The sequence below is a fragment of the Dunckerocampus dactyliophorus genome, chromosome 7 (genome assembly GCF_027744805.1).
Source record: "Dunckerocampus dactyliophorus isolate RoL2022-P2 chromosome 7, RoL_Ddac_1.1, whole genome shotgun sequence".
Taxonomy (NCBI): domain Eukaryota; kingdom Metazoa; phylum Chordata; class Actinopteri; order Syngnathiformes; family Syngnathidae; genus Dunckerocampus; species Dunckerocampus dactyliophorus.
Genome location: NC_072825.1, coordinates 30,958,523 through 30,977,790, shown reverse-complemented (window position 1 = coordinate 30,977,790; position 19,268 = coordinate 30,958,523). Strand labels below are relative to the sequence as shown.

The 19,268-nt window shown below is 44.1% G+C and overlaps 1 protein-coding gene across 4 annotated transcripts; it reads left to right on the top strand.

Annotated features, from left to right (window-relative positions):
• Positions 1 to 157: 157 nt before the first annotated feature.
• On the top strand, positions 158 to 17,320 carry tmc4 (transmembrane channel-like 4). 4 transcript variants are annotated; one of them, XM_054780893.1, is made up of 16 exons: positions 158 to 1,310; positions 1,379 to 1,595; positions 5,230 to 5,378; positions 5,447 to 5,596; positions 5,694 to 5,779; positions 7,439 to 7,584; positions 7,663 to 7,810; positions 9,144 to 9,302; positions 9,382 to 9,539; positions 9,615 to 9,684; positions 10,952 to 11,049; positions 11,138 to 11,321; positions 14,577 to 14,707; positions 14,779 to 14,934; positions 15,192 to 15,270; positions 16,732 to 17,320. In XM_054780893.1, exons 1-16 carry the CDS (start codon positions 1,271 to 1,273, stop codon positions 16,804 to 16,806), a joined length of 2,046 nt encoding a protein of 681 aa, XP_054636868.1. In that variant the 5' UTR covers positions 158 to 1,270; the 3' UTR covers positions 16,807 to 17,320. The 4 variants fall into 4 exon arrangements, 3 of the variants coding, with proteins under 3 accessions (XP_054636868.1, XP_054636867.1, XP_054636869.1); XM_054780892.1 differs by having other exon boundaries at positions 9,615 to 9,735; XR_008571941.1 differs by lacking the exons at positions 15,192 to 15,270; positions 16,732 to 17,320 and having other exon boundaries at positions 9,615 to 9,735; positions 11,138 to 14,288; positions 14,779 to 14,793.
• The last annotated feature ends 1,948 nt before the right edge of the window (positions 17,321 to 19,268 follow it).

Genomic DNA, 19,268 nt, shown 5'->3' with positions numbered 1-19,268 from the left:
AATTATTTTATTATATATAATTAATTATTCGTGAGATGTTTATGGATATTACACGAATTATGGGCCTGCATGTGGACCCAAGCAGCCACTGTGCCTAATTTCCCTTGTTTTCTCGAAAACGTTCCCATTTTGTCAAATGCAAATGTTGACAGGTATGATCCACGCAGGTTGCTGGCATGTTAGCAATTAGCATGGACATTTTGTCGGGGATTCTGCCAAAATGAATTGGTGGCAGTTAAAGGAAGAGTGTTCTTTTTTTTTTTTATTTTGCCCATTGTCCACAATCCTTATGTGAGACAAACAATTTTGCATCAAAGACATTAACCCAGCTACAGTGTGTGGTGAAAAAAGTACAAGTGTGTGGTGAAGCTAGTCTCTATCCGGCTAGTAGCTAGCTGGTGTGGTGTGGCGAGGTGTCGCTACGCCAGTAACGTAGTTCTTGGGTGTAACAACGTTAACAGTAATAATAACAATATTGCTGTAGCTTGGTTAATATGCAGGTCATGTTATTTAAATGCAGCGTTGTTGGCGCTTTTTGTAGGTTTTTTTCAGAAAGCTGCATTCTTAGCCATCTCTTTTTGTCTGTTATATCTTTAGAAGGTACAGAAAAGAGGATGACGTGTGTTCATGTCTCGCATAAGGATTGTGGATGATGGGCAAAATTCCCCCCAAAAAGTGCACTTTTCCTTTCAGACTTTATGTACATGGTTGGCGTTAGCTTTAGCATTTCAACATTTTGCATTTCCCTTTGAGGTTTAGCACCTTAGCCGTGAGCGAGAGATGGTACATTGCTATCACACTGTATCCACACAAGTTGTTAGCATTCTAGCTATTAGCATTGTTAGCATTTCTGAATTGTTGGCATGCTGGGCCAGGTTAAAAACGGGTCCAAGGAGGTTAACAACAGGTAGCAGACCCATTCCAAATTTCCGCAGGAACTTCAGATGTGGCTGTTTTGTTCAGATAGCTTAGCATATAGACCTACACTGGATGGGTTTTAGCCTCTTTTAATGTACAAAATGTTTTTCTGTATGCCGACACCCTCGCTGTAAAGTTTTTGGGAATTGCACAGGAAGTAACGGCCTATGGTGGGTTAAAGCATACAAGGAAGTGTGTCCACCTGCCAAGGGAGTAAAGTCCATAAGAGGGAGGCAATAGAGACTCCAGGAAATACACCTGGCTCCAACAATGGCGCTTATGTGTGTTTTGTGTTAGATTGGTTGTGTTATTTGAAGTCTTGTGAGGTTACGCTAAGGTACAGCGTGTCAGAATGGATCCGCAGAGGCAAGACCCGGAGGAATACGCAGAAGGTGTGCCCTTTTTGTGTCTTTACTTGCAGATAAGATGTTTTGGTCAACATGTCTAATTGTGCTTGTAGCACCAGGTGACTTTTACTCTGATGGCCAGCAGTCTCTGAGGTTACGACGTCTGTCATCTGGAGCGTCCACTCGTAACTACCCTCAGTTCAACTGGGGGCCGGCGGCCTCAGAAGAGGATGACGAAGAGGACGGGGAAAGCAACTGGGAAGATCCAGGCCCAGATCTTCAAGACCTTCGCAGCATCCCCCTGCCCATGGCGCTGAAAAGGGCTGTGAGGTCTGTAACTTACTTGGTGAAGTTTTCCCACAGTGTTAGATTACACGAGGGGCGTCCAAAGTACGGCCCGACTCGAAGCTTGTTTTTTAATGGCTACGAGTAGTACGGCAAAAATTCGATACAGCCTGCATGGGAACATTACATACAGAAAACCTGAAAAACTACCAAATACAAAAAGAATGGTCTGATAGGCATTATTGGCATGATGCAAAACTCGGTCTGTGTGTGGACGGGTATAAGACAGCTTTTTGGTTTGTGTCACAAGGAATGTGCGACATTATGAGATGTTTTTAAACCTTATTTAAAAAAGCTCCAATGAGGCGAGTTTACCCATACTGTGTGGGGGTGAGCAAATCAAGCGCTCCCTCTTTCTCCTGCCTGTGACGTTAACAGCCTGTCGTAACTTCCCCTGTGCTCATTTGTCATTTGTAAATAGACGTTCACTTATCAAGGAAGACATTTCGTGTGCTGGTTGCACCAAATGGTCCGCGATAAAAAAAAACAAAAAAACATCACCCACAAAAAAAACCTTATCAGCCACCTGAAACGCCAGCGCAAAAAGTGCAAAAGGTTTGGCAGGAACCTCCGTGGCGTCGCACCAACTGCTGGGAGCATGTGCCCGAATACAGTGCACCTTGCTGGGCCACAGCAGGCGGCTCCTCCCCCTCTATACTCTGGTTCTCCTGGTAGTAGTGATGTGCTAGTAGTAATGTCATGATATTTGATTAGGACAAATGAACATTTGTGCACAAACTACACTTAAATCTACATTTCAAAAAAGTTACTGGTATCATATTTGTCTTGAGAAGCAGAAAATTATCGGTATCTGTTTGAAAAAAGATATGGTGCATCTCCAGTTAAGGTTATGTTTCTTGTCAGCGCTTAGTCGTCGTTGCCCACATAGACTGCTCGTTCATTTTTGTTGTGTTTTCATTGACTTGCTCCGTGTGTTCCGTCTTGAAGATTCCTCAAAAAGGAGATCAAATCCAATAACGTGTGAAAGTGTAGTGCAGTTGGACCACATGACTTTCTGACTGTGTTTATTAAGTCATCCTCTCAAAAGCTACAGTGTTTTATATATCAACACAAAAAAAATCACAATCTACCAGATGTGTAACCCGAGAAAAAAGTAGTACATTTACAAGCATAAAATCTGAACTTTACGAGAATCCATCCATCCATTTTCTTTACCGCTTCTTCCTCATTAGGGTCGCGGGGGCATGCTGGAGCCTATCCCAGCTGACTTCGGGCGACAGGCGCGGTACACCCTGGACTGGTGTCCAGCCAATGGCAGGGCACATATAGACAAACAACCATTCACACTCACATTCATACCTATGGACAATTTAGAGTCGCCAATTAACCTCACCTGCATGTTTTTGGGAATGTGGGAGGAAGCCGGAGTACCCGGAGAGAACCCACGTGCACACGGGGAGAACATGCAAACTCCACACAGAAATGCCCAGAGGGGAGAATCGAACCCAGGTCTTCCCGATCTCCAGGCTGTTCCTGGAGCGCTGGTGGATCTAAATAGAGCTTCAAAATGCAAAAAGAAGAAATGGGAGTGAGGCAAAAAACAAGTTTATTGCAAAGAAGCATTAAAGTGAAATAGGCTATTCATCAGATGATCAAAACTTTAAGAGCAGAGCCTTTAAAAGGCAAAATCCTGGTAAAAATGTGGGTTGAATGTGATTTAGTGTCGTCATGATCTCCTTATGGCCAAGGCAAAAAAGCTTTCTCTCTTCGAAGGCGGTAGGATTGTGGAGCTGCATAAGCAAGGCCTCTCGCAGTGTGCCATTGCTGCTGAGGTTGGATGCAGTAAGACAGTCATTTCAAACTTTTGAAAAACATCCTGAGGCTCATGGAACAAAAAGTCAAGTGATACACCGAAAAAGTCCGTCAAGACACGGGACCTTGCTGAGCCCAAATGAAGGTTGTTACTGGTGCCGAGTGCAGTCCAATAACGATCAGATGCCATCTGCCAGAGTAGGCTTGAAAGAAGAAAAAAGCTCTTCAAAGGCCTCCTTCAACGCCACAAGACTGGGTGTTTGGAATTTGCATGAGAGCACTAAACATGGGACATTGAAAGGTGGAAGAAAGTTTTATTCTCCCTTGACGGTCCTGATGGCTTCCAATGTTACTGGCATGACAAGGAGATCCCACCTTAGATGTTTTCCACACCCAATTTAACAAAACAAAAAAAAACAACAACCGCTGCCGGCAGTGATGTGGCGGAGGTGCGCCGGCGAGGATACGTGTGCTACGTTTGACTGTGGATGGTGTGAACATGCTAAGTTTGAATGCTTATGTTTTGTTGTTGGAAGCAGAAATGAGTGTTATGGATGTAAAATGAGACAGGCAGAAACACAGTGTCACCCTCCATGTGCCGCCGGGTTGAAAGACTGTTACACGGGAACCGGGGTAAATGTTCATGCATTCCATACCTCTCAAATAACAATGGTCTTCTCATTAAGCTGTACAATTGGGAGGTCTTGCACCCATCGCCTTTCTCTTTAGTGTGGTCCATGTATTTTGTTATGTCGTGTATCTCCCTCTGGCGGCAGAAAACTCTGATATAAACAAAGGCTGTTGCACTAAAATGGCGACGGCGGCCCACAATGCATTGCGCAAACACGTGCAGGTATCGTCGCTCGTGATCCAAGATGGCGACATAAACCGAACGCTAAACAAGCAGGCGAACGCAAACCCCTTCAGAATTTAACAAAAATGTTGGATGTTGACCAAAAAGCGTGCTAACCGGGGCGGACGTTAACTAAGGAACCACAGTACAATTAACTCACTCAATACCAAAGATATCTTTATACGTTTCTATAAACCCCAACAACGTATTAATGTGTCTTTTACATTTTTTTGCGAGAGGCAAAAAGAGGTTACGACGCAACTCTCCACTAATGGATTTCACTTCAGAGCAATTTTAAGCCATAAAAACGGCCACAAGGGGACAGAAGTGCATTTGATAAGAGCACATCACACATGACAGGAAGGAGGAAGTGAGAGAGCGTGGAGGAGTGTAGCGTGCAGAAGGTTATGCTTTGTGGGGAAATGTTAACACATGCACACGCACACACGCATAGTTCAGTTCCAAATATGAAAATTGTAAATAGTTGATTGCGTTAAATTTGTAAATATGTAAATAGTTTTTTTGATGTTTTTGTCTGTTGTTTATGTTGGTATAGTTGTTTAGATATTTGAGCTGTCACAAAAGCAAAACATATTTGTATCAAAGTGAAAGTTATGCTTGAAATGTATCATTTCACAAAAACCTTTTTTAGTCAGGAACTGATATTTTCCTGAAACTTACCTATGTTCTACTGCTGATTACTAAAGAACGGAAAAAGGGTTTTCTGATGAAAGACAGGAGTGTAATGTTTCTTTTGGTAGGTTCCATGTTTATATAGCCATACAACACAATGTTCTGTGTGCCTTGAAACAGCGGTCAAAATCGTTTAAAATGGCCGCTACTGAAGGGGTTGTCTTTTGAAAAATGGCTGGGATTGAATGACTTCACATTTTTTCAAATTTCCCCCACACAGGATTATGAAGTTCTACTGTATGTGTATGTTTGTTCATGTATCTAGCAGTCTAGATTCTTGTGCATTTATCTTCTTTGCAGGCAGGTGCAGCAAATGCAGGTGCCCGTGGCCTCCAAAACGTCATCCTGGAAGCAAAAGAAGCGCAAATCCCTGCAAAAAATCAAAATGAATGCCAAGGAATTCCTAAGCTTCTTTATGCTGTGGAGGAAGTCTTTGCAAAAAATCGGAGGTAAGACTGTTAGATATACCTGCCGAGCACATGTTCCACTTACTTTGCATTTCTCTGTCCGCACACAGGGAACTTTGGAGGAGGCGTCCAGTCGTACTTTCTGTTCCTGCGCTTCCTGGTGGTGCTTAATTTTGTCTCCTTTTTGCTGATTGCTGGCTTTGTCTTCATTCCCAGCATGGTCTTCAGATCGGTGGGCACCGGCCCTCTAAACCACACTGGTAGTACATCACCACTACACAGCACGGCGTGTGTGTTGCGTACACACACTCTTTACAAGTGACCTTTCTAAGGCTTTGTGCCATGTGTGTTTTGCAGGGCCTGAGGAATGCATGCAATACGAGCCCAATCCTCAAGGATTGGTGGTGTTCTATAATTACTTCCTTGACTTACTTTCAGGAACGGTAAGAAGTGACCTGACGACTTGAACTGTAGAGATAGTAGCCTGATAGCAATTGAATGGTGACTTATTGATGATTGTGCTACTTTGGGACATTTGCATGGTTAGGGCCTTTATTGGTCACGGACCCCAGGTTTGGCAGGAAATAAGGTAGCCTACTATGTTATATAATGATAATGATGGCATAGAATAATACAATTTCAAAGCAGCCCCTTTGTCACGGGGTGCATGTAGATGGTGGCAGAATCCCAGAATGCAGAGAGACCAAGGAAGTCCGTGTATAACAATTTATTAACAAAAACAGGAAATAACAAAAAGTGTCCACAAGGGTAAATACAACAAAAACCTTCCGGGCCTAGCCACGGAAAAAAACACAAAAGAAAAGCGCTGCACACACAGAGAGCAGGAAAAGACAAAAACAGGTAACAAAAAAACACTGGTACAAAACTAGCAGGTACAAAGTAGATAATGAAAAATCACTGTTGCTAACGCACGAACAGGAGGCACAAAAAATACTTACAAGAAGAGAGGGTAGACCAGAGTGCAAGGGATAAAAGATAGCATGAGAGGACAAACTGGCAATTGACAGACCACCAGACAGGCATTAAATAGGCAGGACTTGATTGAGTCCAGGTGTGCATGAGCTCCTCCCCTAGGTCGGCAGGTGTGCTGCAACAAAGAGACAGCAGAGGGCAGCAAAGCCGCACATAGCTCATGACATCCTTCTCTGTAAAATATACAAATGTAGAATAGAATTAATCATATTCTAAGAAAGATAAGGCACTAAAGTCATGAGTAGTGATATCGATATTGCACAGTACTTCAGTCATATTAGATAGGTAGAAAAAATTAGGGCTGTCAATCGATTAAAATATTTTATCCTGATTAACGCATTCAATCCCAGTCATTTTTCAAAAGACAACCCCTTCAGTAGCGGCCACTTTAGACCATTTTGACTCACACAGAATATTGTGAAACATGGGGGGAAAAAAGTATGTTTCTAACTTTTTTGTTCTTTAGTCATCAGCAGTAGAACGTAAGTAAGTTTCAGGAAAATATCAGTTCCTGACTAAAAAAAGGGAGAAAAACACCTTTTTGTGAAAAGATACATTTCAAGCATAACTTTCACTTTGACACAAATATTTATTGCTTTTGCGGCAGCTCAAATATCTCTACTACACCGCGACATAAACGACACAGGAAGTGACGCAGGTCTCATGCATGCACATCGCCAATTGCGTTTCCTGGTACATATTGTGGGATGACAGTGTAAACTAAATACAGCGCTCGCCACCGAACTTACAACCTGTCTCCTACAAGCCAGAATGCACAAATGTCAGACGTTTTGTAGCGCGTGTTCATTTCAATTCACGTACAAACATCTTCTTACCACATGCCACTGCACATTAATGGAGTTGAATGCTGTTTTTTTCCCCCCAAGCATTTCAGTGGCTGATATTGTTGCCTTGTACTTTTACAATATTCTGTATACGCTCGCTTTATATGCAGGCAGACTGCATATTCTGTATCTCACGTGTGCAATGACATTTCACTGCATCCTATAGAAAGTATTAGAAAGTATTAAATGTCAGCATAATACACAGCAGAAACCACAAATAGTGAGCATGCTTTGTGACCGTCCTTTCCCCCTCATCCTTTTCAGGGTTTTATGGAGTATTCTTACCTCTTTTATGGCTACTACAGCAACACATTGGTGGGGGACACCAACTTCTCCTACAACATCCCCCTGGCGTACCTCTTCACCGCCGTCTTCTACTTTGCGTTTTGTCTTATCTGCATCATCGCTCGGTCAGTGTGTGTGTGTGTGTGTGTGTGTGTGTGAATTTGGGCGGGAAACATCTCACCTTTCTGTTCCCACTCACGCAGGATGGGGACTGCGGCACGCGTCGCCGTGGCAACGGGAGGCAGTGCCGTGGGCGCCTATAGCATGATTGTGTTCACAGGCTGGGACTACGGTTCGCTGGGAGACGGAGCGACGAAGCTAAAGCAGAAGAACATCCACTACAGACTACAGGTCAGACTGTACGTGGCGTGTTGTACAACACGGCTAACCTCATTCAGGGTTTATGCATTTTATGCAGTCTTATGTAGCCTACATAGCAACTTCATTTTTTTAAACTCTAATAATGATTTTGACTGCATGAGAAAGTGGAAAGGCAAATATAGCTCTCTTTAACCACATGGTTATGATATTGCGCGACACAGCAGCAACAGAACCAATGTTGTAATAGCGATAAGGAGCAACCTGCCGAACCAGCAGAGACGGATAAGGCCCCCATCCAGCTGCAGCAGCACCAGATCAGAGCCACCCTGTGTACAGTCAACACAAGGAAAGCATCTGGCAAGGTGCTCAAGTCATGTGCGACACAGTTAGCAGGCTTTTCGCCACAAATCTTCAACAGTCTGTGAAGACTGTTGAACTATCATCCCTGTGCCCAAAAAGAGCCCTGTCCACATCACACATCAGGTGGGGAGGGCCTAACAAAGGCTGTATTCCTCAGGGCGTGCCCAACAGCTGCTCACAAATTCCTACCGTTCCACCATTCAGAGCCTCCTGGTCTACTGCTGCACGACACAGGACAGAAAAGACCTGCAGATCCCCACCCCCCCCACCCCCCCACCGCCCCCACCCCACCCCACCCCACCTCCAGAACATCTGTAACAACAGACTTCAGCGGAAGGCCAGAAGGAACACCATCAACCCCTCACATCCAGGACACCTCCTCTTCTCTCCCCTTCCCTCAGGAAGACGATACAGGACACAGAGAACCAGAGCTAATAGACTAAAAAAAACACTTTTCATCCCAAATGTCTTCTCCCTCACCACTGAGGAATATCACATATGCACTTAGAACACTTTCTCAGATACTAGATGGGTATTTTATATTTTAGACCACGCCTTACAGTACATTTAGATTTATGTTTATTAATTTATGTTGCAATGGAGAGAGTGCCAGACAGACCTTTATTGTACTCTGTGAATAAAGTTCTATTCTATTGTATTCTATAATTACAGTACATGCTGTGAGCATGTAGTAACAGGTACGGTCATGACAACATGTAACACTTACAGTATTTTGGGAACCTCCTTCCTGGGTGCAACATAGAACGAAATGCTACACCTAGCGTCAAAAACAAACACACAGCCGCTCCAATATGTAGCCTTTACCTTTTTGCTCGTGGCCTGAGGCGTTGTGAGCGAGCGTGTGGTGATGCTAATAGCTAGCCGGTGTGATGCCAAATTATGAGCCAAGACCTTTTGTTAACCTGTTATTAATCAGGAAATCTGCGCAGATGCCGTGATTAGATTTGTATTTCTTCTTTATAAAGCATTTGTATTCTCTCAGGTGGATCTGGAGGAGGAAATGATGAAGAAGAGGGCAGCCGCTCTGACCTTGTGTCAAAAGGTGGTCTTGTACTCTCTTCGCATATTGATGTGCGTAGTTGCCTTTGGGCTCATCATCGCTGCCTGCGCTGGCATCTTTCAGGCCACGGTTTTCAGTCAGGTAAGTCGGTCCTGAATGTCACACGTGCCCTTGAGCAACTCTGCAAAGTCTAATCCGCGTTTGGGCCGCCACGATGAAGGGCAGGAGTGGCGACGAAGGGTTTCTGGGTTTGATTTTCGAGTATCTGCCGTCCATTGTGATCACCGCCGGTAACTTCCTGGTCCCTTTGCTGTGTGACCGGATCGCCGTCGTTGAGCGATATACGCCCAGTACCACAGTCATACTGGCGCTGTTGAGGTTGGACCGTATCATCTGCATTTTGACCTTCTTTCATTCCTTGGCCTTGAACATGAATTGATGTGTCGTGTTCAGGGCGGTCTTCCTGCGCCTGGTGAGTTTGGGTGTCCTGCTCTTCACCCTGTGGGGTCAGATCACCTGCCAGGTAAACAGGACGAAGTGCGACCTGTGCCAGTACAACCACGAGAAGTATCCGGTAACCAAACCACTTATTTTTAACCATTCTTAGACAAACCCTCCTTGGACACAATCAATATATGTTATAATAATAATAATAAATAATAATGGATTAGATTTTATATAGCGCTTTTCAAGGCACCCAAAGCGCTTCACAATGAAGTGAACAGTCACACGGTGGTGGTGGTAAACTACATCTGTAGTCACAGCTGCCGTGGGGTAGTCTGACGGAAACGTGGCTGCCATTTTGCGCCTATGGCCTCTCCGACCGCCACCAAACATTCACTCACTTTCATATATCAGTGTGGGCAGCACTGGAGGCCAGTTGGGTGAAATGGGACACAATGACAGTGACTGGGTGGAGGATTTTTGCACTGTTGGATCGTAAGGAAATTCTAAGTAGAGCTTGAAATGCAAAAAGAATGGGAGTGAGGCAAAACATTTTTTGAGTAAGCAATTTATTGAAAAGAAGCATTGGGCAAAAGCAATGTGAAATAGGTCGTTCATCAGCTGATCAAAGGTAAGACCATAGGAGAAAAAAAAAAAGCCCGAAACCCCCCTAAAATAGAAATAAAACATATAGAAAAGGAGTGAGTAATGGGTCGCTGCACCATTCTTGTTAATGAGGTGAAAGATGGGTTTGGACCTGATGGACCTGATGTTGTTTTTTTAAATGGTAAATGTATTGTGGTAACAGTGGTAAAATGCCTTCTTTTCGAAGGCTTGCATTTTAAAAACATTTATTTATTACATTTTTTGTGGACAAAAAAAATCCATAAATTTGCGTGGCTGAATCGCGAATGTGTTGAGATCCACTGTACATACTGTTATTGCCGTGAAATTAGAAGTGCAACGTGGCGAGGGATGACAGTATGCTGCTGCCTTTTGTGCAGACGCCGCGGGTTCGATTCCTGGCCAACGCCCAGCCACTGGGTATGTCCGGTGTCGGTCCGAAGCCCGGATAAATGGGAGAATTGCCGCAGGGAGGGCATCCGGCATAAGCCAAATCAAATCATGCTATAGTTGTGACCCCTGTTGGGAAAAGCTCCCCCCAAAAAACAAATGGCCACTCTTAATTTCTGTTCTTATCCACACTGGTACTGGTGTGCAAATGTGTCTAAAGTCATTTCCTGCAAAGTATCCATCTGTCTCTCTATCTAATAGGCTCATTGTGTCTATACAGTGGTATGTGTCACCATTGTGAGACCTTCTGTCGTGTTTGTGTCACCATGCAGTGCTGGGAAACCCGAGTAGGACAGGAAATGTACAAGCTGACACTTTTCGACCTCATCGTCACCGTCGCTGTGCTCGTGTTGGTGGAGTTTCCACGCCGGTGCGCTTCAACACAAAAAGAAAACCCAGCACACGTTTACTGTGTGTTTTATTTGTGAAACACGCATCTTTGTGCTTGTGCTCGTCAGGATGCTGGTGGACAACTGGTCCAATAAGGCTGCTCAGTGGTTGGGTCGACAGGAGTTTGTGGTGTCCGCCAACGTGCTGGGTCTGGTGTACGGTCAGACCGTAGTTTGGGCAGGGGCCCTCTTCTGCCCCCTGCTGCCTGTCATCAACACCGTCAAGTTTGTCATCCTCTTCTACTGCAAGAAGGTAATCGCTACAATAGCGCAGTAGCGGGATCGTGTCCTCAGACCACAAGCAAATGGCAAAAAAATGCAAGTAATTGAGACACCTGTAAAAATGTCTACTTTTGGCACTCTGTGTCTGTGAAGCAACAATAATAATAACATGATATCGATATGCATGAGGAAGTGCTGTCCATTTGCAGTGAATCAACCAACAGGAGGTCATCAAACCATGCGCCAACATCACTCATGGTGCAACCACATGACATGGACTATGTGGTAGAGATGCATAATATATATTTTTTCAAACCGATACATTTTCTGCTTCTGAAGACCAACACGATAACTTTTTTACAGTAGATCTACTTTTTTAATTAAGAATTAAGTGAAGTTTGTGCACACCTGGAGGTAAGAAGGACTGGAACAAATTAGGATTGGACCAACTGTTCCTGTTGATTAGTCCTCATGAAATATCATGACATTACTACTACCACATCACTACTATCAGGAGAACCAGAGTACAGAGCGGAGGGAGCCACCTGGTGTGGCCCAGCAAAGTGCACTGTATTCGGGCACACGCTCCGAGCAGCCGGTGGGACTTCATGGAGGTCTGTGGCAAACTTTCTGCACTTTTCAAATGCTGTGGCGCTGGCGTTTCAGGTGGCTGATAATGTTTTTTGTGTGCTCTATGGGTTTTTTTGGTACAATGTCCTTCCTCTTAAAGTGAAGCGCTTGATTTGCTCACCCAATCACGCCTCTTCAGGTCTCACTGTCGTTCCAACTATCGTGGGATCACACTACTCAGCCTTCCTGGTAAGGTCTATTCAGGGGTTTTGGAGAGGAGGATCCACCAGCTAGTAGGAGGAGCAGTGTGGTTTTGGTCCTGGTGGTGGAACTGTACACCAACTCTACACATTAATGGTTTTTTGAGGGTGCATTAGAGTTTGCCCAACCAGTCTACATGTGTTTTGTGGACTTGGAGAAGGCATTGGACCGTGTTCCTTGAGGAATTCTGTGGGGAGTACTCTGGGAATATGGGGTTGGACCATCATATCGGACCACCTAATTCAGGCGGTTCGTTCCCTGGATGACCGGTGTCAGAGTTTGAGTCGCATTGCCGGCAATAAGTCGGACCCATTTCCACTTAAGGTTGGACTCCACCAGGACTGCCCTTTGTCACCAATTCTGTTCATTACTTTTATGGACAGAATTTTTAGGTGCAGCCAGGGCGTTGAGGGGTTCCGGTTTGTGGCTGCAGGAATGGGTCTCGGCTTTTTGCGGATGATGTGGTCCTGTTGGCTTCATCGAGGTGTGACCTTTAATTTTCACCGGGTGTGAAGCGGCCGGGATGAGAATCAGCACCTCCAAGTCCGAGTCCATGGTTCATGGAAAAGGGTGGAGTGCCATCTCCGGGTCAGGAGTAAGATCCTGCCCCAAGTGGAGGAGTTGAAGTACCCTGGGGTCTTGTTCGTAAGTGAGGGAACGAAACGCGAGATCGACAGGAGAGTAGGTAGCATCTGCAGTGATGCGGACTCTACATCGGCCCGCTGTGGTGAAGAGGGAGCTGAGCCAAAAGGCAAAGCTCTCAGTTTACCCATCGATCTAAGTTCCTACACTCACCTATGGTCATGAGCGTTGGGTAGTGACCGAAATGACAAGTTGGCGCGTACAACCGAAATGAGTTTCCTCCGTAGGGTGGCTGGGCTCTCCCTTTGGGAGATAAGGTGAGAAACACTGTCAGAAGCGCTGCTCCTCCGCCTTGAGAGGAGCCAAATGAGGTGGCTCGGGCATCTGGTCAGGATGCGTCCCGGACACCTCCCTGGGGAGGTGTTCAGGGCACGTCTGACTGGTAGGAGGCCTTTGGGAAGACACAGCACACATGGGAAGACACGTGGGAACGCCTAGGGATCCACTGGGGGGAGGGAAGTCTGGGCTTCCCTGCTTAGGCTGCCGCCCCCGTGACCAGTCTTCGGATAAGCGGAAGAAGATGGATGGATGGATTGATTTGCTCACCCGCACAGTACGGGTAATCTCACCTATTTGGAGCATGTTTGTAAATGATCGGTTATCGGAGCTATTTTTAATGTTATTGGATTGACGTCATCATTCCCTCATATCAGCCAATAATTATTGGCCTGATAATTATTGTGCACCCCTGCTATGTGGATGTTGAAATAAACATGTACCCACTTTTATATATGCGAAACGATACCGTTTGATACCAATTTATAACCCGCAAGGCATGCTGGATAAATTAACGTTGAGGAATTGTGCATTTGGGCTTCCCAGCATGCCTTGCATGGTATAAGTCAGTATAAAAGTCATGTTTTGCCCGTGTTTTAGTATGTACGTGTTTATTTCACTACTTGCATAGTCTGCATAGGTGCAGTTACATTGTGTGGTTTTCTTCCGGTGTTATTTTTTATTGATTTGTGATGTGCTGTACGTGGAGAACACCTCCTCAAATGAGATGGGTTTGCTAACAATAAACGGCCTAATTGTGGAGATTATAAGCACAAAATGGCCGGTCGTCTGACAAATGTGTTGATGAATGTGTTGTGAATGCTGAATTGTGAATACACTAGGTCCCCAACTTACGAACATCCGACTTGCGAACATTTGGAGATATGAACGCAAGCTGACTGGTCTATATTTTCATGTATTTTGCCTTGTAGTAACTCCATATCTATACTGCAACATGCTTGACCAGTAGAGGGCACTGTGACACTGCTAATGGGACCAACAGGTAGAGGAAGACGGTGCGGAGAGAGTGTACAGGAGAAATGGAAAGCTAAGTTGGAGCTGTATGATGCAACCCGGACAGAGCGTGTGATTAAAGTTTATGAAGAGTTAATAGGCCTGCTTAATTCTACACCACCCACAGAACACTACCTCTTTTAGAAGAGTCTAACCACCACCACCATTTGTCCTTTTTTCAATAACTCCTCCTCCTCCACCACAACGATGTATGCTCGACCACTCCTCTTCAAAGGTAAATAACATTTATCATTACGTATTACTATATCACTTTTATTATTGTTTTTTTCATTAATTATCCTGGTTTAATATTACTACTGCATCCAAACTCATATTTACATACATACACATATACTGTATATGTATACACGTACATGTAGTACCTATATCATTGGTAATAGTACCTTTGTTGGACTTGCGAACAAGTCGACTTGCGAACGGTCGTCTGGAACCAATTGTGTTCGTTGGTTGGGGACCTACTGTAATTGGCATCTTAACCAGGTGTGTCTCCGTGTCTCCTCAGATCACACTCTTCCATAACTGTCGCCCGGCGCTCAGGACCTTCCGCTCCACCACCTCCACCTTTGTCTTTCTGGTGGTGCTCCTGTTTGGATGGGCCATGGCCACCCTGGTCCTGATTTACAGTGTAGCTGAGTGAGTCGAGCCCTTATCTACACATGATTACATCAAGGCCATATTGATAAAGAGACTTTCTGCCCGCCTAGGATCCAACCCTCGATGGGCTGCGGGCCCTTCCGCTTCTTCCCCTATATGTGGGCCATCGTTCCCACTTCTTTCCACCGCCTCTCTAAAGTCACGCAGGAGTTTCTCTTCTTCATTGGTTCCCAGGCCTTCTCCATCCCTCTCTTTGCTTTATCTTGGTTAGTGAAACTACAGGGTTACACACACGCACACGTACACCCACACACACACACACACACACACACACACACACAATGCTACAAGGAAAAGATAATAATTCTCAGAAAACACTTCATTCATCAGTAGTATGACTGAAAGTAAGTTAGGCAGCTGATTGACATTTAGATTAACCAATGAAGAGTGAGAATGTTTTAAATGCCATATTACATTGTATACAAAATGCTAAATTATATATTTTTTGTTTTATCACCAACAGTGTAGTGATGTGTTATTTCATAGCCTTGGCTGCCGTTTATGGAAGAAGTGTTACTTTACTTAAAGCTCAGCTCAAACAGGTAAGCTGTGTTTTTTTTTTTTTTTTTTTACTATTTTTTTTATTAGTTTTTTTTTTTTTTTCTCTTTTATTACAGTATATACAGTGGTGTGAACAAGTGTACTCCCATCCTGATGTCTTATTTTTTGCATGTTTGTCACACTTAAATGTTTCAGATCATCAAACAAATACAAAAACAAAATACAAAAGTATTAGTCAATGACAACACCACTGAACACCTGATGCAGTTTTTAAATATTTTATTATTAAAGGAGAAAACAATCCAAAGCTACATGTCCCTGTGTGAAAAAGTGATTGCCCCCTAAAGCTAATAAGTGGTTGGCCCCCCTTAGCAGCAACAACTGCAATCAAGCGTTTGTGATAACTTGCAATGAGTCTCTTCCAGCGCTGGGGAGGAATTTTGCTGAATTGTTGTCATTCAGCCGCATTGGAGGCTTTTCCTTTTTAAGGTCATGCCACAGCATATCAATAGGATTCAGGTCAGGACTTGGACTAGACCACTCCAAAGTCTTCAGCCATTCAGAGGTGGACTTGCTGGTGTGTTTTGGATCATTGTCCTGCTGCAGAACCCAAGTTGCTTTCAGCTTGAGGTCACCGACAGATGGCCGGACATTCTCCTTCAGCACAATTCATGCTTCCATTTATCACAGCAAGTCTTCCAGGTCCTGAAGACCATCACACTACCACCACCATATTTTACTGTTGCTATGATGTTCTTTTTCTGAAATGTGGTGTTACTTTTACGCCAGATGTAATGGGACACACACCTTCCAAAAAGGTCAACTTTTGTCTCGTCAGACCACAGAGTATTTTCCCAAAGGTCTTGGGGATCATCAAGATGTTTTCTGGCAAAATGGAGACGAGCCTTAAAGTTGTTTTTGTTCAGCAGTGGTTTTGGTCTTGGAACTCTGCCATGCAGGCCATTTTTGCCCAGTGTCTTTCTTATGGTGGAGTCATGAACACTGACCTTAACTGAGGCAAGAGAGGCCTGCAGTTCTTTGGATGTTGTTGTGGGGTCTTTTGTGACCTCTCGGATGAGTCGTCACTGGGCTCTTGGGGTCATTTTGGTTGGCCGGCCACTCCTGGGAAGGTTCACCACTGTTCCATGTTTTGGCCATTTGTGGATAATGGCTCTCACTGTGGTTGGCTGGAGTCCCAAAGCTTTAGAAATGGCTTTATAACCTTTTCCAAACTGATAGATCTCAATTCAGCTCAGTCCAGTTCTGTCGTAAAGGGGTGGGGGGCACACTTTTTCACACAAGTTTGGATTTTTTTTCTCCCTTAATAATAAAAAGCTGAATTTTGTGTTCAGTTTTGTTGACTAATATTTACATTTGTTTGATGATCTGAAACATTTAAGTGTGACAAACATGCAAAAAAAGAAATCAGGAAGGGGGCAAACATTTGCTCACACCATTGTAGTATGGTGTAACTAACGCATATGTGGCTATTTGTGTCACAGGAGGGCCGTGACAAGCAGTTCTTGGTCAAACAGATTGAGAAACTGAGTCGTCCTCTTCAGATGGCAACATATTAAGCAAGAGACTGAACATGACTCCTTTGTTTGAGTTCATATATTTATGAAGCACGTCTTGATATGAATGCAAGTAGTAAATCAGTTTGATTTGAGTTTATACCTTAACTGAGTTTATACCTACTGTCCGGATTTAGTGATTAGTTTGAATCTACTTATTCTATTTTAATTTGCAATCCACAAATTGTGTGGGAAAAAAAAACGACTGGACAAAAGCAAATGCTCTTTTTCTGACATACTCATAAATTCAATTAATCATAGCGCCATCTAGTGTCCAGCAATGAGTGTCCGGTAGTTGTACTTTCAATCAAGCACACCAAACGTTAAATCCGCATCTATTTCCGTAGTATGCCCGTTGCAGATTTGGCCGCCATGATGGTGAGCAAAGTCCAAAATCGTTGCATTCTGAACATGTACTCGGCATGTACTTGTTTCGCCGTTAGTTATTATTTTGTATGTTGATTTTAAGAGTTGTTAACACTAAGGAAGGAAAATAAAAAGGAAAAGGTTTCTCTCATGCTGCTGCTCAGGTTTTTATTGACATGTACATGTAGGTCATATTTCTGCAGTACAATGGATTTTTACACACACACACACACACACACATATATATATACACACATATATATATATATATATATATATACACATATATATATATATATATATATATATATATATATATATATATATATATATATATATATATATATATATATATATACATACAGTATATACATACAGTTGCGGAGCCGGTCACTCTCCGGCCACCCCACTGGCCATCTCGACAATACAGGTATCAACTTATTGCCACCCCTTTATGAGTAATCGTCTCACCTTGGCCACCCCAATGAAAAATTATATATATATTACATATATATATATATTATATATATATACAGAATGGAGGATCACCGCCTACCCAAGATCGTCCTCTATGGTGAATTCTCCACTGGGCACCGTGACAGAGGAGGACCAAAGAAGAGGTACAAAGACTCTTTGAAAAAATCCCTGTCTACCTGCCACATCGACCATCGACAGTGGTCGGTCCTAGCTGCTGACCGAGGGGCTTGGCGGCGCGCTGTCCACCAGTCAGTCTCCTCCTTTGAGCGCAACCGTAGGGCTGCCATCGAAGAGAAGCGCAGTAGGAGAATGAACCGTGCAGTCACAGCACCAGCTCCGGATTCGTCATTCCCCTGCCCCTGCTGTGGCTGAGTGTGCCTGTCACGAATCGGCCTTGTCAGCCACCAGCGCGCCTGTGCTAGACGTGGTAATTGCCCCTAAAATCTTCGTTCGCAAAGCCTAGCCAAGATATATATATATATACAGTATATATACTCCTGATTAAAATCTTAAGACCAGTTGAAAAATTGCTAGAATTTGCATTTTGCATATTTGAATCTTAATGAGGTTTTAAGTAGACCTACAATATGCAAAAACAAGAAGGGGGAGTGAGACAAAAAGCATTTTGAAAAAGTAATTTCCATCCATCCATCCATTTTCTATACCACTTCTTCCTCATTAGGGTCACGGGGGCATGCTGGAGCCTATCCCAGCTGACTTCGGGCGACAGGTGGGGTACACCCTGGACTGGTCGCCAGCCAATCGCAGGAAAAAGTAATTTATTGAAAACAACAATTAAACTGAAATAGGCTGTTTATCAGCTGATCAAAAGTTTAAGACCACAGGCTATAAAAGACAAAATCTGCTCAAAATTGTCATTTTCTGTCAGGCATTCCCACTGTCATGCCCTCCTGATGGCTAACGCTAAAAAGCTTTCTCTTTTTCAATGTGGTCGGATTGTGGAGCTGCATAAGCAAGGCCTCTCGCAGCGTGCCATGGCTGCTGAGGTTGGGAGCAGTAAATCAGTCATTCTACATTTTTTGAAAGATCCTGAGCATTATGGAACAAAAAAGTCAAGTGGTAGACCCAAAAAAATCACACCTGTGCTGAGCCGGACGATCCGATTGGCTGCCCATCAAGACACAGGGCGGTCTTCCACCCACATTAAGCCCTTACTGGTGCCGACTGCAGCGCAATAACCATCAGACGGCATCTGCGGGAAAAAGGGTTCAAAAAACAAATTCAAAGACCTCGTCTCCTTCAATGCCACAAAACTGCCCGTTGCCCACGGGACATTGAAAGGTGGAAAAAAGTTTTATTCTCTGATCAGAAAAAATGTAAACTTGACTGTCCAGATGGCTTCCAACGTTACTGGCATGACAAGGAGATCCCACCTGAGATGTTTTCTACCCGGCACAACGGAGGGGGGTCCATCATGATCTGGGATGCTTTTTCATTCAGTGGAACACCAGAGCTTCAGGTGGTTCGGGGTCGTCAAACGGCAACCGCTTACGTGCAGATGTTGCAGCGGGCATCCCTCATGACTGAGGGCCCTCGTCTGTGTGGTAACAGCTGGGTTCTTCAACAGGACAACGCTGCAGTTTACAATGCTCGCTTGACCA